This window comes from Drosophila sechellia, chromosome 3L (assembly GCF_004382195.2).
Source record: "Drosophila sechellia strain sech25 chromosome 3L, ASM438219v1, whole genome shotgun sequence".
Classification (NCBI taxonomy): Eukaryota; Metazoa; Arthropoda; class Insecta; order Diptera; family Drosophilidae; genus Drosophila; species Drosophila sechellia.
In genome coordinates this window covers 14179419-14205405 of record NC_045951.1, presented here as the reverse complement: position 1 = coordinate 14205405, position 25987 = coordinate 14179419, and the positions used below count along the sequence as shown (strand labels likewise).

At 38.4% G+C, this 25987-nt stretch overlaps 4 protein-coding genes across 6 annotated transcripts; 2 read left to right on the top strand and 2 right to left on the bottom strand.

The window, feature by feature from the left end:
* Positions 1-711: 711 nt before the first annotated feature.
* LOC6605671 (COMM domain-containing protein 4) lies at positions 712-3438 on the bottom strand. Its single transcript, XM_032719098.1, has 4 exons — positions 3333-3438; positions 1388-1528; positions 1105-1336; positions 712-1040 (listed from the first exon to the last, which is right to left on the bottom strand). The coding sequence occupies exons 1-4, from the start codon at positions 3333-3335 to the stop codon at positions 820-822; spliced, it is 597 nt and encodes a 198-aa protein (XP_032574989.1). The 5' UTR covers positions 3336-3438; the 3' UTR covers positions 712-819.
* LOC6605670 (leucokinin) lies at positions 2656-3283 on the top strand. Its single transcript, XM_002030452.2, has one exon. The coding sequence runs from the start codon at positions 2691-2693 to the stop codon at positions 3171-3173; it is 483 nt and encodes a 160-aa protein (XP_002030488.1). The 5' UTR covers positions 2656-2690; the 3' UTR covers positions 3174-3283.
* A 9078-nt stretch (positions 3439-12516) lies between the features above and the next one.
* Positions 12517-22269, top strand: LOC6605669 (protein phosphatase 1 regulatory subunit 3B). Of its 2 annotated transcripts, XM_002030451.2 has the most exons (6): positions 12517-12953; positions 13337-13498; positions 15915-16280; positions 20377-20583; positions 20649-20961; positions 21020-22269. In XM_002030451.2, the coding sequence occupies exons 2-6, from the start codon at positions 13407-13409 to the stop codon at positions 21194-21196; spliced, it is 1155 nt and encodes a 384-aa protein (XP_002030487.2). In that variant the 5' UTR covers positions 12517-12953; positions 13337-13406; the 3' UTR covers positions 21197-22269. The 2 variants fall into 2 exon arrangements, with proteins under 2 accessions (XP_002030487.2, XP_032573503.1); XM_032717612.1 differs by lacking the exon at positions 13337-13498.
* Positions 22270-23255: 986 nt separating this feature from the next.
* Positions 23256-25655, bottom strand: LOC6605668 (phosphate carrier protein, mitochondrial). 2 transcript variants are annotated; one of them, XM_002030450.2, is made up of 4 exons: positions 25552-25655; positions 24833-25250; positions 24185-24525; positions 23256-23739 (listed from the first exon to the last, which is right to left on the bottom strand). In XM_002030450.2, exons 2-4 carry the CDS (start codon positions 25220-25222, stop codon positions 23400-23402), a joined length of 1071 nt encoding a protein of 356 aa, XP_002030486.1. In that variant the 5' UTR covers positions 25223-25250; positions 25552-25655; the 3' UTR covers positions 23256-23399. The 2 variants fall into 2 exon arrangements, with proteins under 2 accessions (XP_002030486.1, XP_032573504.1); XM_032717613.1 differs by lacking the exon at positions 25552-25655 and adding an exon at positions 25420-25542.
* Between the last annotated feature and the right edge of the window lie 332 nt (positions 25656-25987).

The following is a 25987-nucleotide window of genomic DNA, read 5'->3' as shown; positions in this document are numbered from 1 at the left end:
TAATTGGGGTTCAGAAAAAATGTTGTGGTAAAGCGACCACCAGATTATAAAAAACTTATTGATTATTATTTTGGAAATAAAAAAGCTAATTTAAAAATATAATTTAAAATAAGAGAAATATTTAGTCGAGTTACTTACTCAGATTATTATTCCAAGGCAGAATGTGAATAAAATTTTTAAATTTTCAATTAACAATTTATAATTCAGTCTAAAAATGTGTGTTTCCAAAATCTCTTTCACATACTTATTTATAACTTTTACTCAACAGGTGATGTATATACAAACTTTCATTAAAATATTCGAAAAGCCGTTTGGTTTTAAAATAATTGTTTATTATCCTAGTTCGCAATATTATTTTATTAACAATTAAAGAAAATGGAAAAAATCTTTTGAATATGATAGATATATTTTTTTTTACTTAGTATAACAATTTTAACATTTTAACATTTTTGCAATTTTCCACGGTCGCTTAATTAACCAGCCTATGAATTCGCTTTGGCGGAACGCACAGCGAAATGAAAAGCTCGACACAGAATGAATCAAGTTCCGGAGAATGGTTGGTGTCCCGACTAAATGACACAGTTTAAGGCGAAAATAGCTCCACCTATCGGCAGCCATCAAAATATCCAAAAATTTATTTTTATGCATAGTTTATTTAAAAGATTATTCACCTACTTATTTCTTATCTACTAGTTAGAGCCTAAAATGGTGTTTTAGTATTGTTAAGATAGTGTTTGAAACATGTTTATATTTGCCAGCAACGAGCTATATAATATTTTGTAACAAAAATGCACAAAATGTTTAGCATTAATAATATTTTTAGGAATCTGGTTTATTTTCATTTTTTTGCATAACATCACGTGCCAATTTCAGCTCCGCCAGCAGAGCCTTCATTTGGGCGCGATCAATGTTAAGAACATGGGTGGTATCCTTCGGAAGGCCATCGACCAGTTCTTGCGAGATCTTAAGTTCCAAGGTGGCGTAGTTTGGAGGCGTTTGCCCGGGCGTAGATATGTCTCGAACGCTTGTCAGTTCGTTAACTAAAGTAAACGATTTAAGAAAATAAATGCATGACTAGACTTTATATGTGTTTAGACAACTCACTCCTGAAAGATTTGTTAATAAGTGTTTGCCGTATGGCGGCGGAATGCTTTTGGAGGACTCTGCACATGGCTGCGGCATGGTCCTTGGGCAGTCCCAGTTGCTGGATCTCCTCGCCAAAAATGCTTTCGCTACAGCTATAGCGAGCTGCGCTGGTCAGCATAAAATTGATGCATGCCACGGCGGTTTTACCCTCATTAGTCAAAGTGGATGTGAGCGACTTTATTTTAGCTTCCTAAGAGTAAAGGACTGTAATATTAAAGCATTCAAACAAATAATTACAAACCTCAAATGTCTCTCCACAAATTCGTTGGGCAACTAAATCGCTAAGTTGTTCCAAGTTTTCAATGCTCAAGTTCGAGAGTGTTGATATGATCTCAGCTAAGACCCAGTCGGGACAATCGCCTTCGCCACAGAAGCGGAATTTCTGTAAAGGGCAAACCAAATGTCGGTAATCAAGAAGTTAGGTAATTCAAAAAACAGAAAATAATCTAAGTTCATACTAAATTTCTTACTAGGGCGCACGCCCACAGCAAAGTTAACCCATCACGTTTTTGAGTAAATTAAAGACCAGAACACGTCAACAAGTGGGCTTCAACCAAATGAAGAGCTCTTAAGAACAACAGAAACCAAGAGGTGTCGCAACTGAAAATACCCTGGGAAATCGACTAAATGCTAAGAAACTATTACAAAATTAGTTTTGGCATTTATATACTTAATAAGGTACAAAATTGTTTAACTGCCCTTGTGTCTTAGCAAAATACAAACTTATACATACATCAAAAACTAAAAGTAACCAAGTAAATTGAAGGAACAAGTCTGACAATGTTAATAAGTAATAGGATATAATATAGAGGAATTCATTTAAAAAAGGCCTGAGAAATGCCTCTCCAATTTCTTAGAAAAGTACAAGCTATCTAAGCAAATTTGGTTCAAACATGAATTTCCTAATCATACCCTATAGGGATAGCATTTCATAGGTCCCAAGAACTCCCACGACAGCAACAAATTCGCGTCGAGGAAAAGAAAAGTGGACGATATTTGCATATGATTAATTTCATACGCTTCCCTGCTAATCAGCGAGCAATTTGTACAAGTGGCGAGCGGAGAAAAGGGGTTGCAATGTTTCGTGGGTCGGGCATTTTCCGGCTGCGAGTTTTCCCCTCCCCCCACACATATAAAGAAGGAGCGTTTGGGGAGCTCGTCTCAGTTTCAAGTGCACGTCACGTTTATCTCTGGGCAGGATTAATAAACTCGAGTTCGGAAGGGAAGAGGGAGTTAAGCGAGTGAAAATTTATGACACTTGTTGCCATTGTCTGAAGGGAAAACGGAAAAGTGTGTGGAAAACGTGGAGACGCTTATTAATACGCACTCGTATTTATTTAGCGACGTGTGTAACGGCTTAGAAAATGCGAACGACAAACGTTTTATAATTATTTTATGGACTTCAAAGTTGCTGGCTGGTGGGTGCTAGTGGTGGTGGTTTTGGTGGTGGGCTTAAGGATCGAGTGCCTATATAAGCAGGGCTGCAGGGCGCCAAACAACGCAGTTGGCCGAGAGGATTAAGACGGCTAAAACCGCTGGAGAAGATGGCAAAGATAGTCCTGTGTATGGTGCTCCTGGCCTTTGGCCGTCAAGTCTATGGAGCCAGCCTGGCGCCGGCACCGATTTCTGGACAGGATCCCGAGCTGGCAACCTGTGAGCTGCAGCTCTCCAAGTACCGCAAGTTCATCCTTCAGGCAATCCTGAGCTTCGAGGATGTCTGCGACGCGTACAGCTCCAGGCCCGGTGGCCAGGATGCGGACTCGGAGGTATGGCTCTTCCGGCACTACGCCCCACCACCCACATCCCAGCGTGGCGAGATCTGGGCCTTCTTCCGCCTGCTTATGGCCCAGTTCGGTGACGCGGATTTCTCGCCCATCATTCGGGATGCGGTGATCGAAAGGTGCCGCATCAAATCCCAGCTGCAGCGTGACGAGAAGCGCAACTCCGTGGTGCTGGGCAAGAAGCAGCGGTTCCACTCGTGGGGCGGCAAAAGGTCACTGGAACCACCGATCCTGCCGGACTACTAATTCCGGAGATTCCACTCCCATCGTTTTCCCCTTCAAAGTGTATGAACAGCCAATGTTGAAGTCCTCTAATTAATATCAGTGTCTAAATAAACCCGATGATTGCAAACCGAGAAGCGGCAAAATGGGTGTTTTATTTGGTTAAATTGGAAAATAACTCACCATTTTAGTGCTGTCTTTATTTGTTTGGGATTTTCTAATCTAAATATTTAATTTTTGCTTGCTGAAGCTATCGACAACTAATGTTTTTGTAATCGGAAGGCAGTATTGGTTCACAGCTATCGGTGACTATCGATACTCAATATAAGAAATAGTTATTTTTTCAAAATTAATCAAAATTATCCTATTATTTCTATCTAAAATTTACTTAAATACATTTTAGAAGTTCTAGCTAAGAGGAAAACTTTAAATATAAATGGCTACACTTTGGCAAGCGTTGCCAGACAGTTTATAACACTTAACATTACATTTTACACGTATATTTTGAATTGTCTTTTTTATGGGCGCCAACGCAACGGGAATTTGAAATTTGTTGGATTTGTTGACAATGCCAAGTTATATTTTTTGGTTTTAGATTTATTTGTTCTTTGTTAATTTAACTATACTATACTATATATACTATACTATATATAATTAATTAGGCCCTAATTGAATGAAATTAAAATATTATATAATAATAATATATATTTAATATACAATATATAAATAATATTTTGTTTATGCCAACACTTTGTCATTGTCCATTATCTAATCAAATGTTTAGCGCTTATCAGGCGATAGGGAACTGAACGCCCACCAAAACACACCCCTTTGAACCCATGTCGGACCCACCTGCACCGCCCTATCGCCACGATTGAAATCTTGCCGATCCCAACAGTTTTTGGAGCAACATTCGAGACCTTCTTCTAGTAGCCAGAGTCCGGCGGGGATTGTAATCCCAGATTGGAGGTGGGCACAACAAACCCATAAACCTTGTCTATTTATACAAACTAGGCGCAAAAGGGGCGTGTGGGTTTGTGCAGGCGGCAATAATTATAATTATCTCATCTGTCTCGATGCTCTGGGCCTTTTTGCCAGAGCTGGACACGCTGAAAACAAATGTTAACTAATCGCACCCGGCCTGCCCAGAAATCTAAATTCGAAATCATTAAATTGACTGATAGTGGTTCACTATATTAAATGCCCGGGAATCCAATCCACAACGTGAGCGACTTTTTCCAGCCTGCTTGACAGCGGCGCCAACGCTAGACTTGAATCCCGATTAGGGCCTGGAAACCTGGGCACGACAAATCTTGGGGATTTTGCTAGGCTAATGCGATTATGGGCTCTGATTAGGTGGGCGTGATATTGCTGTAGTTCAATAACAAAATCCGGAAGGCAAAGTACCATCTAAAAATATACATCGGGATTCTGTAAGGCACATCTATTTAAAGCCATCGATCGGTGATCTGCTGACCCCCCAAGCGGAACTAGGCCCGATCACTCAATCGATCAGTTGATCACTTGATTAGTCGATTAGCAGGTGCTACAGGTATGCAACTTACCTCATGCCAAAATTAAGACGTAGTTTATTACTCGTGTCTAATCTCATGTTTTAAATTTTATGGTAAAATTTAAAAATATTTAATGTTTGTCAGGATTAGACCACCAACATAACATATGTAGATTGCCAGAGTTTATAAGCAAAAGTAACAATTCGCAAATTTGGGAATAAATAATTATTTAATTGCCAAATTTTTTAAATAAATATTAAATCTTATCTATAAAGCAGTTTTGTATTCTTTTAAAAAGTAATATAAAACTAATATTATTCCCAACCAAAAATACAAAACACTACTGAGCCCAAGCCGGACTTTCCCAACCTATGTGCCTTGGTTGTACATACATATATGCATTATTCATGCTTGTTAAATTTATTAATTGACCTTCCCCCTGAGCTCACACCTCTGCACCTCCCATTTGCACCATTTTCCTCAAAATCGACGAAGAAACTAGGCCATGACAGCATATAGAGTTGATAACAGACTGTCGGGCTGATTAAACCTTGTCCGATGATTCTCGAGGAGAAACAACGAAAAGTAGAAAGAACAAAACTTTTTAATTTAGTCATTTAACTTAACATTGAAGACAAGGAGAGGAAGTGAGACGGGAAGACTTTTATTTGCTATTTTAGTTGGTCGCGCCGTTGGGTGGCAACAACAAATTAATCTCCCGACATAGCGCCACACACCATATTTGTTCTTAATCAACGCCCGATATAATTGTATAGAATAATATACTTATACACCAAGATAAAAGAATGTTTTAAAATCTATACAATACCATTAAATAAGTTGAGAGCTTTAGCAGAAAATTCGTATGGAAACATGACGACGTATTCGAAGAAGTATATTTTATAATATAACTAAATTTTAAAAAATAGAGTACGATACTAGTTATAACAATAGTTTTTAAAAACGTTTAAATAAATATTAAGTTTTTCACTCTGTAGCCAGGTGTCTTTTACCAAAAACTGTGTGGGCACAAAAATAAATTCATTGCAAACAGCAAACGTTGTGGAAAATCAACTTAGTGGAAATTTTATTTTTAGGTTGTTTTTGATTAATTTACAATCCCCTTGATTAGTGGGCGTTAACTGATCTGATAAGGTTTGCAACCATTATCGCCGGAAACATTGGCTATTTTTCCTTTTAGCCAATGCCATAATGACTTTTCAAATAACCAGTATAAAAACGTATGTCCTATCCAGGTAAAACGATAAATTACTATAACTCTTTAAAGTCGCATGTTAAGACACGTGCTTACAAAAAAAATTACAAAAGGATCCCACATAAATAAACAAATTTGATTGACGTCAAATACTACAATATGTGAAGTTTACTATTACAACATTTAGCAATAAAAAGTTTAAAAGGTTAGCCGATAAACCCATTGAACTTTTCTGATCTCTAGGTTGGGGTGGAAAATTTTCAGAGGCATCTTCCTGTTGATTATTTTGATGCGAAATATTTGTATTTTACAATCGTGTTCGCATTGCAGTAAGTCTTTTGTAATTTATATTTAAACATGAGTGTATATAATTATACAAATATATGTAAGGTATATTAATGATTATCTCTGCTTAATACTCTTTTAAGGGGTGTTTTTTTAATGAAATAGCTATATACAAGATAAATTCATAAATAAGGCTATTAATTAAAAGAAACATTTTTTGTTTAAAAATATATCTGAATGTAATAAATAATAATAAAATAATAATTGCAAATACATAATAAAATTCGTACTAATCTGAAATTCCCGTCAGTTAAAAAATCTTGAACTTGTTTCAGAACCCTTTAAATAATTTTTTTTCATCAGAATTTAATGTGTTATTCATAATATTTTTCTTATCCTGATATTCGATTTGTTAAGGTATTCGAACAATCACTATTGTCCAGGTAACCTTGCATTCCTACATTTTTTATAATTATTTTTATATGTGCATGCATTGATAAGCCAAAAGGTGACCCATTTGAGACCTACGGGATGCCTTAAGTATAACAAGTTAACAAATATTTTACTGATCAGTCGGCAAGGGAATTACTTCAATAAATATATTGTTAGACATACCGAAAATGGGAAACAGCCTATATCAGATTGATATTCGTTCGCATAAGAAACAACCTGGCACCATACAAACAATAAAATGAAAATAAACAATTGTAGCTTGTGCAAATTCTTAAGCCAAGAAGTTTCAATGTGGGTTCAATGGCCAGCCAAACGAACTACTCCTTAGAAAATGTGATAGAATAATAAATAATGGAATACCATCAGATATCATTCAAGACTGCAGACTGACCTCACTGAAAACGGAAGGTTAATTGAATCAAAATTTGTGCCAAAATCTAAAGTGCGCAGAAAAAGATTTTGTCTGAGAAATTTTGCGTCTCACTGACTCATACAACGGTAAACTGTAAACTGTAAACTAGTCTACGCGTTTCTAGTTGTATCTACAAGCAGCACTGTATCTGTATCTGAATCTGTGCGCACACATGCCCATCTACAGATACATTTGAATCTTGCCAGTGCAACGCACGCATTTAACATTGGATGCTATGTTTGCACATATTTTTCAGCCTGACTTTTCTCTCTCACTTTTATTTTAATGTCGCATAAACCGGAACCAAGAATAAACATTTTAGTGCAAATTGGCGGAATGGGGAAATAGTGCTCATCGGTTTATACCGTTGTCGCTGATCGCGAAGAAAGGTTGAAAGAAAGGTTATAAGAAAATTGCTTATATGTATGTAGGTTGGCATTGCCAATTTGTTCATTCACTATTTGGGTTTCATGAGCCGGAAAATGTTTATTTTAAATAGAAAATGTTATTCAACCCGTTAAAATCAATTTTCGTTTAAAAATATTTAATTTTATTAAGGGTTATTTGTTGAAAAGTAATTCTATCTTCTATCTTTATATAAAAGAAAAAACTCAATTTAGATCACGCCACTGTTTTGTGTTCGTTAATATAAATGTTTCTTTAATTGCTTATCAGGTAGCAACCCGAAAAAGTTAATCTCAGATATTATGCAAAATTATTTTATCAACTGAGATTCAATAACACAATTTGGAACCTGTCAATTAGCTCTCGATTTCTTGTTTTTATTATTTGCAAAAATGTTGATTAAATTAGTCAGGTGTTCCTTTTGGTTAATATCAACATTTTATTGCAATTAGAAAGGTAATGAAATGCCTTAAAGAGGATCCAATAATTTAAATAGATTCTTATCTTATATTAGTATGAAGCAATTATGTTTTGCTTGCAGAAACCTTCTGCCAACTATTAAAAAAAGTGTAAAGTCAATCTGTCGCATACTAATTACTAAATTAATCGAAAGGTATTACAAAACGCCATTGACTTGGAGGCGTACCGCAACTTACTTGCAATCCAAATACATTAGCCACAGTAAACACTCGGCTGGCCAAACTCTCGACTCTGTTTCGACAGGTGTGTTGATAAGTGGCACCTTTCTGTTTGTTTGGCGATTAACAGGGCTATAATGAAGAGGTTTCGTCTGCCTATTTTTAGGGTGTTTGGGGAGTTCTTCAACTGCTGTTTTTCGACTACCAGCCTATCAACATGCGATATCAGACGTTGTGGCGTTAGCACCTCCCGTCTGGCCAGATAATTGTACTATATAGATACCGTGGTGTATAGTGCCGAGCCCGTCTGGCGATGTCAATGGAACTATCGCCCTCCGATTACGAGTATCTGAGGCAGCCGGCGAAAACGTGATCAGTTGTGGTCGAGTTCAGATGCGGCTGCTGTTTGCGTGAAAGCTTTGGCTTTCTATATACACTCGCGTGTATATATTTGCATAATAAATCGCATAATTAAGTTTGTTTTAATGCTGATCGTCGAGTATCGATTGCAGTAGTTGCAATGGAAAATTACGCGATCGCAGTGCCAGCAAAACACGCAAGAAAACGCAGCTTGGGATCTCAGATTGCCTATGACCCCGTACAAAGTGGAAAAGGATCATCGGTTGAAATGCCAATTCCTTGCTTTATTTATAGAGCAGACATATTGCGACTTTTCGTTTTCCGCAGCGGAAGAGCCCCCTTTTCTTTGCTTGCCAAAAAATAAATGCCATTTGATGCCACTTAGAAGTACGAGTATGTTGACTTACTTAGTATTTAACTTTCAATGAGAACCAAAATAATTTCGGTTTATAATAATAATAATAATAATATAATAAAGTTTCATTTCTAAGCAGCAATCAGGGGATTCGTTCCAAGAAGAATTGAAACCAAATCTATATGGTATTTCAGCAGACTTGTATGTCATATAAATCTATATGGTCTATCAGTAGAATTATATTTCATATGAAAAGTTTTCATCTTGGCCTGCTTATTAAAAGAGTTTCAAGGAATTCGCATTCATGGCTCATTTTGATTTATAAGAACGCAACAGAAAGTAAACAAATCAGGGTAGTGCGCATCGCACTATATAGCCAAATATATAGCGCAGCCTCTGGCTTCTTTCTTTATTTCGCGATCACGCTTTGATCAGGTGCTCTAGGTCAGTTACGGCATGCTGATCACTCTGCGGCGGTCTGTCTTCTGTCGCGTTCCAAAAATAAACCAGTTCTAAATTTATGATTTAAGTTTATGCTGCGCAGTTTATCAGCACTTTCGGGTGCTGATCTCTCCCTGATGGTCCTGACTTTTGTCTGCATTGATAAGGCGAAAGAATCGTACGTAAGTCGCGCGCCTTCAATCTAAATTTAAATCACCGCCAGAGGGATTTTGAAACTATGCGGTATAACATGCTATCAGGTGGTCTACACAAAAACTGATAACCAAGTGCCAATGGCTAATAATGTGGTTCGACTGATATGCATTGTCGGCCAGTTTCATCAGCCGTTTTGCACGTTTTTTAGCGGTGGGTCCCGCGACGCGTGTCTCTATGTTTAATTAAGAATTATGCTTTGAGTCAGTCCGAGTTGCCTGACTTAATTTATTTTATTGTTGTGCGAATTGTCTAGACGTTGGGTACCTTTCCACTTTGGTCGTGTGAATCTGGCGAGCGACTTGTATGTTTTCTTTTGGCTCAGGCTCACGCAGCGGGTGAATGATTTGGCATGCTGGAAATAAACAAAAATTCCGTTTTTTTATTGAAGCGTTTTAAAATATTTTTTGAAAACGAAACATGTGGATATTTTTGAAATAGTTCATAGTTTTATAATTTTCTTAAAAATGAATTATTGAATACATCAAATAATAACTGTTATTAAAATCATATTAACAATATTATAAACCAGATCCAGCAACCACATGGGACACACCTTAATCGAGTGAAAAATGGAAAGTCGCCCGCATAAATTGAAAAATGTAAATGGTCCCCAACGACATCCGTTGAAACCGAGGAAACTATAAGTACAACCGCATCCCCAAGATGCATGCATGAGAAAATATGAAAATCTGCACAGAAATAGACAAGACATATTTATGTAAAAAGCGTGTGCCACTAAATTTGCCAGCGGGTGCAAACAACAGAGGGGCTAAAATGCAATTTCAAGTGCAACCGAAGAGAGAAATCTTGCTGAATAATGGCATATAAGAGCAAAAAAGAGAGTTGTGTAATTAGGAAGCCTGAATGCACCCTGAAAAAAGGAATGAAGGCATTCCTGACTACAAGGAAGTAGAAAAGGGGCGCCAATGTAAGTGAAACCTATAACTCAATAGTGATTCAAAGATATATCTTAATTTTTCAAAAATCTAAATGTAAAGCTCTTCAATTGTGATGTACATTGGGTCTATCTCCATAATGTATGTACATATACTACCCCGCTGTGCCATCTCATCTGGTCTATCCCGACAAAAATGACCGGCAACTGCAACGAGGCACTCAAGTAACCACTTCTGTATGCACGCAGGGATCTCTCGAAACCGGCTTTCAACTAGGCAAACAACTTAGCCGGCCGGCTCTTTTGCCCCTAACCCCTTTCGAAACCCCTTTGTCCGCAGAAACCCCCTTCCTCAGTGAGGTTCAATGGGATGCTGCGTTGGCAGTCGAAGAAGAAATGAAGAAAGTGCGCATTCAAAGTACGTTTTTGTTTAACAGTCGTTGAGGCTCTTGAGAGACAAAAAGCGTGATCTCTTCAGAGAGTTGCACTATCATGGGCTTCGAGATGTGATTTCAAATCAGGCATTACGAAAACATTTCCCTGATCAATAAAAAGAAAAGACTCGAATGTCCATGCACCGAACCACCATGAATGAATGTATACCGTGCACGCACACCAAAAATCGAGCATAGATAAAACTCAGATAGATATACAGTCTCTCTATATAAAGAAGGCCCAACCACAATTTCGAGTTCCGAATAGTCAGTCGAGCTCGAAGCCTGAGACTGCATTTTTGAGCAGACTTGGTTGCATTCAGCGGTTTCCGCTTGTCTGGGACAGTTTTGATGTGGGTACGACAGATATCATGTGGGTCGAAACTGGCCTGAGCTCTACATGCATAGATTGGGAAAGAAAAAGCGACGAGGAAAATCAATTTAAATGCTTCATTAGTTGGGTCTTTGAAATTTTGAGCCTCTTATGCAGGTTTAGGTGTGGATTTCTATTTTATTAAAGGTTTTATGAGATTCATAAGGAATTTTAAGCTATACTCACTAATGACTTGGACGCGCTTTTAATACGAATGCATTTATAATCAGCTGTTATCTTATCAAAGCAGATAAAATATATAAAAATAAGAATAAAAGGGGGTACTTTTAGAGACAGAGATTTGGGCTTTATAGTATTTATTATTTAAAAATCAATATCAATTAAATTCGAAGCCTTTTTTATAATTTCAGCAATGAAAATAGACTACGAGTGTCTCACTCAGAAGACCCTCTTGAAATGTCTAATTGATTTACATATGTCAGGGGAGCACATTCACATAAGGGAAATGCGTGGGCCGAGCACATAAACCCAAGACCCACTCACAAATGAGTCGAGTGGTGAATAATGTCCCATATTCAATTGAGTGCGGAAGTGACCCTTATATAACAGAGTAAAAAATATTTTTTAATAATAAATTAACTAATAATGACAATTTTATTTCGTAAGCCAATAACTATTTAACTGGGCAGATCAGAGGCTATAGCCTACCGACTTCGATAAGATAAATATTTAAAAAGCGGAGACGGAAAAAGTGTTTGCCAAATAAACCCTTGAAATTCACTCGAGCGCCACGAGGCTCAGTGGGAAATTTGATTTTGGGAGATGGGATGCTCCCCGTGCAAGTGATCATGTCTCGAGGGGCTGACACCCGTTTTGACTTTTGTGACCGCCAGTGGCGCCAAAACTAATCAAAGCAACTAGGACCGACGCTAAATCGAAGCTACAACTACAATCACTGCGGAATACCAAAATGCAATCAAAATATGCAAGCCACGTCGATCAGGAGAGAGAGAGAGACCGGGGCTATTCTAGAAACTAACGCTAGTTCGGAACCCTGAGTTCTGTATACCCTTATGCAGACTACCTACACTGTCAAACAGATACATTGTAAGTGCTCCTGGTTTTCTTAAATGAATTTGGCGTTACTATTTTAAAGTAATAACAAAACAGAAAATATGTTTATTTTAAAAAGTAACCAACCACCTTGTTTTTTCTGTTTTCGGTTTTTATATACAGGCCTCTTGATATATAACGCTTCCACATCACATTCTGATTACAGTACAAACGCTCCGCTAACACATGTATACTTTTTAGAAGGGTATACAAACACCCAATCTCTCTCTTTTTCTCTCCCTCTTTCTGCCGCTCCGATCAAGTCTTAACGGCAAGTTGCAGCAACAAACATTTTCATTCGTTTTCGCAGCGTCGAAGCGTACGGTTCATAGGAGGAACGGAACGAAGCGGGGAACGCGACGGAAACTAGTTGCTGTTTTTTTGTCCGTGTTAAATAATTGACACAAGAAAATTTAGCTACACTTAAGCAAAGTCCGCGAAAAATCTATTTAAAATCGTTCGTCGTTTTGTGTGTGTGACCACGAAAAAAAGTGACCCGATCGGAGGATTTTAATAAATTCAATTAAGGTTCCGTCCCAACGATCGTTTTTCATTGTCTGACGCTAACGCGTGATGTACAAATGAAAAAGTAAAAATTTAAATAAAATCAAAGAAAGAAAGATCACAGTAAAATTGAAAGTGATTGACTCTGCACAAGAAAAAGAAAAGTTCCTTACCTCCTAGCCAGAAGTCAAAAGTGAAGCGGAAAACAGAGTGGAGATAACAATTAACGGTTAGTTGTGAAGCTGAAACTGCACAATAAACATATCATGAAAAACTCTATAAAACATACAAGGGGGGAATTTCGTCTTTTAATATTTTGGGTATCAGCATCTACATCACCTGGTTTCGAATCAAACTGATTTTAACATGCATTTGGACCAAACTAACAACGTTTCGAATGTTATCTCTTATGGAAATGGTATTGCTATATTATACCATCATTAATTCCGATTCCACCTGAGATTAGCAATTAATATGAAATTTCATAAACATATATTATATATTCGGATCATGCATTCAATTTGCACATTACTTTCCAATTAAACGTTCATTTATTGCCGCGCTTCGATTAGCAACAAAAACAAATCGTTAATTTTCTATATTTTTCCACAGGGGCTTCCATACCAAAGTTCCTTGTTTGTAGAGATCATTGTAATCAGCGCAGATCGAAGCCATATATAAAATGATTTCGCACAGTCCGCCCATATTCAGTCACAGTCCACCCGTTAGTTTTCTGGCGGACTTCATGAGCGGACATCCCCGTCAATCGTTGAAGTAAGTTTACAAAAGTATAGCACTCATAAATAAATATAACCAGCAATTGGACTAATTTAACACTGAATTGCTCAAAGTGAATTCACGAGTTTCGGCAGCCAATCAAAAGAAATTAAATAGCCAAACATCATTGAAAGAGTACCAATGCAAAGGTTTTTTTCATGTCGAAAGAAAATATTCTTTTAACTTTCTTATCGGTTGATAAGGAACTAGAAGCATTTTCTGATACATCATCTTTTATGAATTTAACAGCTGGTGTACGTGTTTATAAGAGAAACGATATAAATGTCTGATAACCTGAAAAACCATGTGATAGTAAGTGAATTAAACTGAGAGATAAAAAATACATAACAGATAAAAATGATGAATACCCTTTTGCATTAGGTGTTCTCTCTTCTGAATATTTAAACAACAATTCTGAACATTCAAATTCGAAATAAATTTCAAAATACCCAAACATAACCCTCATTAACAAAATAAACAGAACGGAATGTCATAATTCCGTTTAATGAATATAAGAACTCAGTTGTTTACACAATGCAGAAAACGAATAATATCGATCTCTCGAGGGCTGCCAATATTGATTCACTTGAAACACCTGTTCCAAGTGTCGTCTATGGAAATTTTAACACCTGATCAAAGGCAGGAAACATGTCTTGCCCAATAAATTGTATTTAAACCAAAGAACTATTCGGAAACACAATGAATGCAGGTACTAAAAATATTCGTGCTAATTCTCGTTTTTGGTTGACAACAACAGATTGGCAAAATATGAAAAGCAAGCATTCAAGATCAAGGCAAGGCAGAAAGAATACTGAACCAAAACAAACATTTCGCCGATTCTGAGGTGATCTTTTGCTGGTGGAGCCAACTGAGGGGGGGTGACGCCAAAAATTTGCTTGGCGACAATTTGCGCGTGGCGCTTGACGCAACTTTTTTTCTCAGGGGCACACACGAACAAGCCGAAAATTTGACAAATTGGTAAAGGGAAGAAGGGTATTTATTATCTATATATACAGAGGCGAGAGCAATTGATTGAATTAAAGCAATTTGCCGCGCATCATTTGCTGCACGCGCTGCGTTTTCATCATATTTGTTGAGAGTATTTTATTTTTGGGAATGATAAATATACAATACCGAAAATTTGTATAATTTATATTCGTATATATGAGGACTTGAGCCAAAAATAAATCTATATCTAGAGTATGGCCAAGCAAAACAAACGCTACAAGAAGCTGTGAAAAACCCAATAATCAGTTAAGATTAAAGAGGTTCAGTAGATAAACCTGTGGAAGGTACTATATGCGAAAGCCCTACTGGGACCCCTACCAACTATCAACATTTCTTATCGGGGCACGTGAGCGGCATGCCTTCAAACAAACTGAGTACTCCAACCAACTCAAGTAACGCAGCTGCTAATGCGTCAACTCACTTGAAATTTCACAGCGTAATTTTACAACAGTTTACCCCACCCAATACTTAGAACTATCCACGTAACTGGGCGGATCGTAATCGAAAATAATTGAATTGCATTCTTTAGGTTGCCAACTCAAGCACTAAAATTGCTGATATTGTGTCCAGACAGCGGCAATTAGCCAAAAAAAAGTTGGTGATAATAGCAGAGCAGACGGAAATATTCCCATAGCCAGGCCCACGCCGAAAAAGACGTATCAGCATGCCATCAACATATGTTTAGCATGCAAAAGTCCACGCGAGCCCCATTGAACGATCCTTATCAACCATTCACTTTTAGTTTTATGAATGTCTAGCCGAAAAATTATGATAACTACAAATGGGATGTGAACTGTGCCAAATGAGTCTTACTCATTCAGTGAGGCTCTCCGACTATACGAATTTAGAAATGACTCACTGAAGAACCCAAACAAATATGCTTCACTTTCATACTACACATTTCTCACCCACGGCCAACCCGAATTAAATGGGGAGGTCGCGCGCAACTCCTCTTATCAGCGATGTTTCTTTATAGACATACACGTATCAGTAGGAGTACAAGTACAAATACAAGTAGTACATAGGCCTCCGAACAATGAAGGCAGGCATTGAGGCAGTAAAAATTAAAGCCACCACTCTTATCAGGCCTGATAAAAGGCAGCTTAATGCGTAGATGCTTGAAATAAAAGACTGATCCAGGGGAATTTCTTTTCTGCTTTCCAAGCGAAAAAAAAGAATCACAAAAAATGGTCAAAACAATTGAAAGATGGCTACCATCTGCTGATGTTTAAATATAGAAATTATATTTTCAATTAGTGGTGTTAGAGAAATATATTTTAAATGATTGCAAACTAAATAGTAACGAAATTAAATTGTAAAAAAAAAATATTAAATTCGTTTTTATAGTTTATAATTTAAGTTTTGGAATATAGAGAACTAATTTAATTTGGATTCGTTGTTTCAGCTACAATGACGAGCCCAACAGAGCGTCGCGCTACTGCCGACCCCAAGTCATAACTCTGGCCTCCAAAGCCATGGTTAACAACGCTTCGGCGGCGGTCCAGGGTCAGGGCCCCAGTCAGCAGAAGGCGGGTGCCACGCCCCTGGGCGTGGGCAGTCGTTCCGGACGGAGTTACCTGGAGCGAATGGCCTCGGCGCCGCTACTCACCAATCAGCCCAAATCCTGTCTCAGCCGCAAATCCTGCCTGCACAAATCCCAGAACACTACAGCCAGTTCCGCAGATCTCTCGCCGACGGACACCGAAGTCAAGGACAGTGCCAGTCATAGCTGTATCTGCAGCAAGGACAGCGACAGCAACGGCGAAGTGAGGTGAGTGTGCGGGCGATAAGATTACGTAATGTAGGTAACTCGATACAACGGCGCCGAAACAATCAAGAAGGCTGTAAATGCCGGCGGGCTCAGTCACTTTGACGTCAGGCCTTCAAAGATTATGGCGCCGCACTTACTAAACCACCAACTGAACTAGATGGGAACTTAGTGGTGTGAGAGCCTGGGTAATTGTGGTCATAATGGGGTGTATCAACCTATAACAGATTCATTAAATAGTAAGATGTCAATTGAGCGGAAATCTCAAGGAAAGTCCGAGAAAGCGAAGTAACACAAGAAGCTATAGATGGTTTTCATAGGGTATCTTAATTTCGTAGACTGTGGTTAAAAAGAAATCGAAAGCTTGTGAAACAAATTTAAATCTTTAAATTTTAATAGTCCGTTTTCTGGGGGTTTGTCTTTGGTCTTAAAAATTGGAACATGAAAAGATGATTTCTTATAAAACTGCGAAAATACCACTTCCGCCATAATATTTTATAAACAAAGATTAATCGTTTATAAGGCATTTGCAATAGTTCTGGTAAAAGGAATAAGAAAATCTGTTGGCAGTCGAACAACTTTGCCACAGACGTCATAGCCGAGCACATGTCATTTGTTAAATAAGCAGGGAAAGTCAATTGCAGACGGCCGCCAGGCTAAACAAATGCAAAAAGATCATGAAATATACTCGAAAGTATATTTTATATATTTTTAAGAGCATGCAATTTCACAAAAACAAAATATAAATTATCTAAATGACTGTAGAAATCTGCCAAAATAAAAACACGCCACTGCATCGCGAGTTGAGAATCTGCCACCTAGTATATCTGAGATAAAAAATCGCACATTTTAAGACTCAAATGGGAATAGACTGGTATTTAGTATAGACCCCAACAGCGAGGCGCCATTATTTTCGTTTTTCCTTGCCATTTATTCGCTATATATAGGGAAGATACATTATCGATTCATATGCAGGCCATGAAAATATTTGGGTTATCGATGTCTCGCAGATATTTTGTAAAATATATATATATTTCGCTTTCAAAGAGCCCTAGAAAAGATTTCCTTCTTTGCACTTGAATCTGGCATTTTGAGAAATGCCTAAAAATACACAAGCCACGAGATAGAGAAAATAATTTATACGTTCATTTGCGTCAAAGATGCGAACACTATTTCTATTTGGACTGCGTCTCCTAGACAAGAGATCAGGCTTAAAGCTTCTCAAACGAATGCAATTACCCATAATATTATCAATGTAAACCAGACGTGTGCTTGTTGATATTGGAGATTTTGTGTACACTTTGCGGTTGCGTATTTTGTATGCCTCGTTTTATCAGTTACGAAATCCACTGTAAAAAAATTAATTTACTAATTCAAATCTTTAAAGTAAATTAAAATTCATTTAAGGTAACAAAAGAACGTATAGCAATGCAATCGAACAATTATTAGGAATTATCTTCTTTGATTTAAGAATCGAAGACCTTATTCATCACCTTCCAAAGCATATCGCAACTGCTTGTCACCCATGTAGACATTTGGCCCCACATTTTCCAATGAGTTTTGACAGCCAATGAAAGATCTTTCTTTTGTCTTAATTACCCTCCCCAAAAATCATCAAGATCAACCACAAAACGAGGCAGACGGTTCACGTCAAGGCCGTAGAATTATTAGCATAGAAGCGTGATCGCTTTCAAGCGAAAGGCGTCATCTCATAAAAGACACAATTTTTTTCGGGTGTAACGTAACTAAAAATATTTCAACATTACAAGCCTCGGAATACGAATGCACACAAACGTAAGGTTATATATAGAGATGGGGAGATATGTCTGATGTTCATGCAAAGATCACGTGAATCGATCGGAAAAGTGAGTCTGGGGCAGATGGGTCTGATGTACGCACCTTTAGTCGAAAAATGTAAAAGAATTTCGTAAATTTACAAAAATTGTATTTCATTCGTAATTAAATTTATATTTATTGGTAGCGATAGAGATAATTAAGAAAAACCAAATCCACGACCGAATTATACGAGTTAAAACTATTTTCAGTCTCTTACTATTGGACTTTGAATGTGCTTAGGGGAAATTTTCGAAAAATATAAACGATAGGTATATTTGGCCAAACTAGCATTCTGTTGGGGGAAATAAAATAGAAAATACAGAAAATTTGGCGACATAAAATACGGAACTACCTTGATTCGTTTACAAAAAAGTAGTTCGATTGTAAGGTCAACCAGAATGACCATCAAATCAGCCAGAATAATTTTTTTTGACAGGTTATTGACTTTAGAAAATGAGGGAACTCGAGCAAGGTCTGCAAATTGAAAACTAAGGAAATTAAAAAGTATTTTTAAACACAATTTTCATTTACATGAACGTTTCGATTTTAAAAAGCCCTTTTGCTGCAGCCCAAACTTGTTTCTCCTGCACCCATCAACGATCTTAATGCGGCTTGCATATTGAGGAGTTTACAAATTTATGGACTTTAAACCGGACCCACGAAAATAAATGCGTTCCGTAACGCATACGGAATTGTGACTGCCTTTGGGTTATAAGAAAAGACAGTTGATAGTCGTATCTCGTTTTCCTTGGAGAAAATGTAAGCCAAGTGGAGGAAAATTAATGAAAATGTAAATGATTTTTTTATTTGATTTTTTCGGGTGATCTCTTTCAACAAGTTGACAAGTTTTAGGAAAGCGGTCGGTAAAAAACGAGACCCGTCCGCGGTCTCCGGTTTCTGGTTGGCCTGTTGGGCGTTGAGACCCACCCCACACACACACCAGATAAGCGATCGCTAAGAAACCTGTTGAAGAAAATGCAGCAACAGCAGGCGCACACCGATCATGCCCTCGATGCGTGATGTCGGTAGTCGGTAGTGGTTACGATCCGATTCTGGCTGAGTCGAGTGGTACGATCTGCGATCTCCGATACACCATCACCACCACCGATCTCTGGCAATACGGCCGGCGTTCAATTAACCGAGAGCCAGTCTGTCGATAGCCATTTCAATTGTTGGCTATTTGTACTTCGCATATATATTTAGCACTCGATGCGTTCCCGCCGACTCTCCTCCAATTTGCAGACCAAATAGAGTCGGCTCTGTGTGACGTCTCCAACTGACGGAAACTTTTCGCTTTTGGTTTGGCAACAGCAAAGAACCATACAAAAATCGAGCCCCTACCCAAGCTGATTAGCCACAGTTAGTCGCTATATCCTTTCGAATTTATGGCCAACTTCCTAAATAGAACTTTTATTGGATTTTTTTAGTAATATGAAAGTCAAAAGGGCGTAACATTATTTCAAAGATTATGGAAAGTATTTAACTGCAGCAAATACAATATATTGTGACTTTAAAACTATTATTCGTATCTTCATTTAAATTAGGTAAAATTTTAAAAGTCCGATGGATTTCAGATTCCAAGTAAATTTCGTTGAATAACTTATATATTTTGAATCACGAGTTATCCTCTATTTTTGATATATCTTAGTGGGTGTGTTTTTATTTACATTTAAGCAAAAGAATCGTGGGAAGAGTCGCCCAATAAAATAAAGGCAAAGAGAAAGGAAAAGCAAAAGTAGGCGTGATTTACATATAGATTAAGGCAAATCTTTGGCAAAGCCGTACGTGACTTCTAAAAATAAAACCAACAAAAAAATATACAATACACATAACTCTTTTTATGACGCAGGGAATTTTTCGGGAAACGCAAAGGAAAAGGAAAAATCATACTAAAGGAAAAGTTTCACTCGATCGGGATTGTCAAACAATCGACAAAGATGGCAAAGGTCATCTTATAGAGCAGGAGCTTTCAAAAATGGTTTTAAGAAATGCATTTGGCAAAGACGCAGTTCGCTAAACTAAAGTCAAAACAAACCAATAAAATGAAACTGTTAAGGATAGAAATAGAAATCCGCGCACAGAAAGATGCTGAGTCAATGACCACAAAGAAATAAAATAAATAATTCCGAATGGGGGGTCAAGTCAAACTGATAAAGCCAGGGTCAAATCTATATTTAATAATATATATTTTAATAATGAATAATTTGCTCATAATAAATTGCGATGTACTCAATGGATGGTATTTCTTTTTTACTTTTTGCAGCCGTGGCCCCAAAAAGCATGTGATCTTCGCTGATGATGAGGGTCTATCGCTAACCGAGGTTCGTGTGATGTCCGAACCCTCGAATGTGCCGCCCTATTGGAGCATGAAGTTTCTGGAGCAAATTACACAGGGCCTGGTCAGCCCACATCCTCCGGATCAGTGGACAGTGGACTTCAAGCAGCCAGCCTCAGACTATCTATCATTTAGGTGGGTAGCCTATTTACACAACTGTAAAATATATACGAGTATTCTAAACATTTGTATTTACACAGACAAAAGATAGAACGCGACTTTGTTTCCTTGGAGAATGTGATCGTCAAGGATGAGGAATCGATTGTCGTGGGCACCATCAAGGTAAAGAACATCGACTTCCAGAAGGAGATCATTGTCCGTGTGACCTGGGATGATTGGAAGAGCCAGCAGGATATCTTCTGTACATACGCCAGAGCCTATGGACCGGCTACTTGTGCTCATGTAGTCTTCGATACATTCTCCTTCAAGATCACCTTGCCACCATCCTCCAAGCGCCTGGAATTCTGCATCTGCTACCGCACCAACGAAACCGAATATTGGGATAATAATGATGTGAGTTTGGCATCAAAATAAATCAAAAAATATTTACAAAATTTGTATTTACTTACAGGGTAAAAACTACACCATCAGCAAGCGATCGCCCTTTTATTACAACGCCTTGTCGCCCTATGATAAGGGTCAGAATCGCAACTCGAGCCAGCAAATAAGGTCCACCCTGACCGAAGCCTTGGCCAAGGTGCAAGACCAAAATGGCTGGCACCAGGAGCCACATACGCCATATTGGTGAAATCGCCTGGGAACGGGTTTGGATTTTCCTGACCCAAGCGATTGAATAAAGTTTCTCATTTAGGCCGCATGAACAGAAAGAAACAGAATTGGAACAGATTTAAAGTGTTGTAATCAGTTTTATTGACAGAGAGAGAGTCCAAAAGATTTTACCACTAACGAAACTTTTTGACCTAAGCTAATACCTGGTACAAATATCCCAATTTTAATGTGCCATTGACTTGAGGTTTACTCAATATAAAATGAAATAGGAGGGCTTATAACTACTTCTACTGAGCGAAGCCCGAATTTGTATGTCTTGTCTTTAGTCAACTTGATGGAATTTCAAAATCTATGTATAACTTTTTAAATGTTTTATGTTCGACTGTAAAGAATTTTTGAAAAAGATCGATTTATATGTTTACCTGTATGCCTGTGTGATCGTCTACATCTATATAACTGATACTAGATTTATATTAACTAAAAACGAAAAGAAAACCTTATAAAAATGAAAGGAGATGAATTTTGAGGCGTGAAGCATCCAAGCAAACCATTGTTTCGAAATTTACTGCAACTGCAAAATAAAGAAAACGAAAACCAACAAAACACACATTATGAAACAACACAAGAAAAACAACAAAATTGTAGACCTAAGTTTATTCGTTATATTACTTATCATTTCTATTCTTTTCATTTTACACTTTTATCTTTTTGGTTACTTGAAACGCTAAGACTGAAATGGCTTGTTATGGAGAAGAAAACACGTCCTGCAATACATTATATAATAAAAAGAACCCAGCAATTTTCGCATCACCACATTACAGACAACAAAGTACTTTGTCCTCATTGTTCTGTGTGATCCAGATCCCCGACTATATATGATATATACACCTAGCTAGATTTAAGCGATTTGTACATACAGAAGCAAAAGCAAAACAATATACCAGAAAATTGCCTGTTAAATACATTTATATACACATATGAATTTAGTTATATAACGATGACTAGTTTTTAGTTCTTAGAGGTTATTTAGTTAGTAAGGAGCCCAACTGACGTAACGTGAATAAATCAACTATATATGTGCCCATATATAAAGCGTACTATTTAATTATTTAGTTTTTACTGGACTTATGACACAACGAGCCACTGCAATGTCTTATTCAGCTCAAAGCTCATAAATAAAATAAATATTTTTCGAAAAAAAACTGTAGTTATTCTTATTTAGACGGCAATAATTTATAAAACAAATTAAATTGGGATGAAGATCTGCATTTGAATTCTATAATAGCAATAAACAAATATTACAACCAAACACACTAGAATAATTCTAGTGTCTTTGTTACAACATTAAAAATCAAAAATAAAAATCCAATAATTATACAATACAAAGATTTCTCTCTCGTATTGTTAAAATATTAATTATAATAGATTTGCTTCAACATCTTAAATCCGAAGCCGAAATTAGCCATATTTCCTTTAAAGCAATCATCATTCGTGATCTCTTGTTTGGTTACCTCACAATGCTAGTTATAACGCCATAAAACCCCACTTTCAATGTCAGGGAAATCATTGATTGGTCATAAGGTTATCTCCACGATCGTTCTAATGTGATCGCAGCCACAAGCTATAATAACCAGTTCCCGATAGATAGACAAGATTAGAAAACGCAGCTTGGTAGTGTTTTTATATTTTATAATTTAATTTATTCAGAGTGCTTTCTTGGGTATCGGGTCAGACAATTGAAACAGCATTAATATCATATTCGCATGTGTGGCCTGTGGGGCAGCGGAGAGGAGATAACAAGGGGGCTGGCCATCAAAGGTACAACATACGGACATACTTTCCAGCGCAAGCTAGGCAACACATAGGGTTAAATATAGCACATAGTATAACAGAATATATATGGAATTAAATACTTTGAACTTGAGTGTAGCTTAGTTTCGTACGATAGAATGTTTGGCTTTTAAAGTTAGAAAGATATGTTTATAAAAAAGTTTGTATAAGTGCTGTGTTAGAGAAATGCGTAAAGTGTTGTTTTGGAATGTACATGTGCAATGGCACACACGCAACATTAATGTATTCTTGCTGAGAAACAAGTATAAAGCATTTTTGCTATACTGAAATCGAAATTCGTTAGAAAGTAAAAGTATGTTGCTCCTGGGTCTGCCCACAATCGCTCCAACTAGTGAACTCTGGCCTTAAGGTAACCGATTGGACTAACCAACTTAATGCTGCTTGGCCTTCAGGCTAGCGGGCATCTCTGGTGGTGGTGGGCGGGGAATGCCGAGGGCGACCTTCACACCATCGTAGATGAACCACTGCAGAGCGGTCAGGGTACCGATCATGATAATACGAGGAGTCAATCCGTTCCACATGCCACTGAAGCCCAGCGACTTGGCCACGCTGATGGCGCTGGCTCCCTTGGACTGGTTCAGCTTGGACACCACCACGTCAGCGGGATGCGACACCACGGCGCAGAACACACCGGCGATGTAGCCAGCAGCGAAGGTCACGATCAGCTGCTCGCCCTTGGTGCAGTCGGCACGGGGCTTGGGCACTACATACCTAGGAAAAGTTGCATCATTAGTATTGATTTAACGGGGTTCGTTGGGGCTTGACAACCCGAACTGTGAACGGTATTGCTCTAGTTTTTACATTTGAACTTTAAGTGGCTACCTAAATTGCACTCCAAAAGGAGTGCTCATATTTTATCCATACTAACAAACGAGTTGTGAAATAATACGATTTTCCTATATTTGAACAAGATAAGCATTTGTCATTGGTTTTTATTCTGGCGTATCATTAGATACGAAAGCCATTCTTATCTGCTGACGCGCAGTTTTGATCAATTAGCAAATCACTTTTGAAACTTCACAATTTAAAAGTCTACAAAGACCTTTGAACTATTATAATAGCACAGTGCTAATATGAATACAGATATTGTGCACAGCACTGGAAAGTTTTTCCGCTGTAGAAACTAGAGGATACCTAAAGAGGAAATGTTACTTACTTGTAGAGCAACTCCACGGTGCGCTCGAAGCAAGCGAACTTCATCATGGTGTAGGGGATCTGTCGCATCCACAGGGGAACCAGACCCTTGTAGAAGGCATTGACGCCCTCCTCCTTCAGCATCTTGGGCACTGCCTCGCGGAAGTTGTTGGCGAATCCGGGAATAGTCTGGATCTTCACCTTGGCGGCCTCGAACGGCGCCAGAGCGATATCGGCGAAGAACTCGGCCGAAGCGGAAGCAGCCAGATACAAGGAGGTGCGGTACAGGTAGGCGTTCTCCTCGCCAATGATATCGGCGTACTTCACCTTGAACAACTCGTACAGACCGAACTTGCAGAGACCCTGAAAGATACAGTAGCGCGAGTTAGCCTGTTGTTTCTCAGAAGTTAATTTCCAGTTTTCAGTAGTATCCAAGATTCTATCTTCGGTATCTGTATCTTCCGTAACCACAAAGTTGTCAGAGTTGTGTTGTTATCCTGAGGTATACTAAGATATCAGCCTAAGAATCAATCTTCCTAATGTTCGATTGAAATCACTTTTATCTGCTTTAAGCCCGGAACCGATGTAATTAAGGTCACCCGACCTGGTCACGAGCATATAATCCGCCTCCAGACGATTATGCAACCCATAAAGTGAAGCCCAATCTCACCTGTGCCGAGTAGCCGAGCAGGGTGGGGAACCAGCCCTTAGCCAGTCCGCGGGCGCCCTCCTCCGCCACGGTGACCTTGAATCCGTGCACCAGATTCTTGTACTTGGCCTGGTCGACCTGCAGACGGCACTTTACCAGATCCAGTGGGACCACGAAGGTGTGGGTGGTGCCGCAGCTGAGGATGCCACCAATTCCGCACAGAGCGAAGTACTTGGTGCTGCCGAATTCGCACGAATCCTGCTGGTTGGCCACCGGAGTAGCGGCGGCGGCGATCTGGCGACCCTCAACCGGCTGGGGATCCACAACTGGGGCGGCGGCATCGCATCTTGCCACCGACAGGGGGGTGCGGAATGGCGAGTTCCGGGCAGTTTCAAAGAAGCTGGAGAACATCTTGATTCTGTTTTTGTTCTGAGGTCGGCTGAAAGTAGAGAGACCAACTATTAGTTACGTATATATGTACCTCGGAGGCGACATGTGCTTTATCTAATTATATATATAGCTGGGTAATCAGCTGCTTTTCGCTATTGTAGGTTACATAACGGCGTGCCTCGAATTCCGAGCACCCGGACTTACGACACTAAATTTACCCGAAAAGCGAAGGATTTCATGCAACCACGTAAATTTAGTATGTGTTCAGGGAGCGATAGAGCACCGCTCGGCTACTTTGATTTAGATTTTTCAAAACTTATGCAATTTTCGCTCGGAATTTTCGCACTTACTATTCGTCAGCAACGTTAGCGGCTCGTAGGCGGGGATTCAAAGAATGAGGGGGGGCTCACGGAGGTGCAGCGATTTCTCCCGAATACCAAAACGCCTTAGTGGGTTCGCGGTGGATAGCTGTATCTTGCAGATTGAGGATAGTTGGCCACACTTATGTCAAAATCTTAGGCTCTGGACTGAAACCGTGGAACAAAACTTTGGTGGCGCTTCAGCGTGGACCCGAACCATCTGCATACGAGGTATCAGGTGAGAGTATTTCAATGCCATTGACTTCGTTGTGAATAAAATATTAATTTTATATTGATAAAATTAGTTCTTAATATTTTAAAAAAATAATGCAAAATTTTACATTTTAGAAAAATCCGGAAAATTAAAAAATATGATATTTAAACATTGGAAAATAGTTAAAATTTTATTTAATATATCAATATAAAT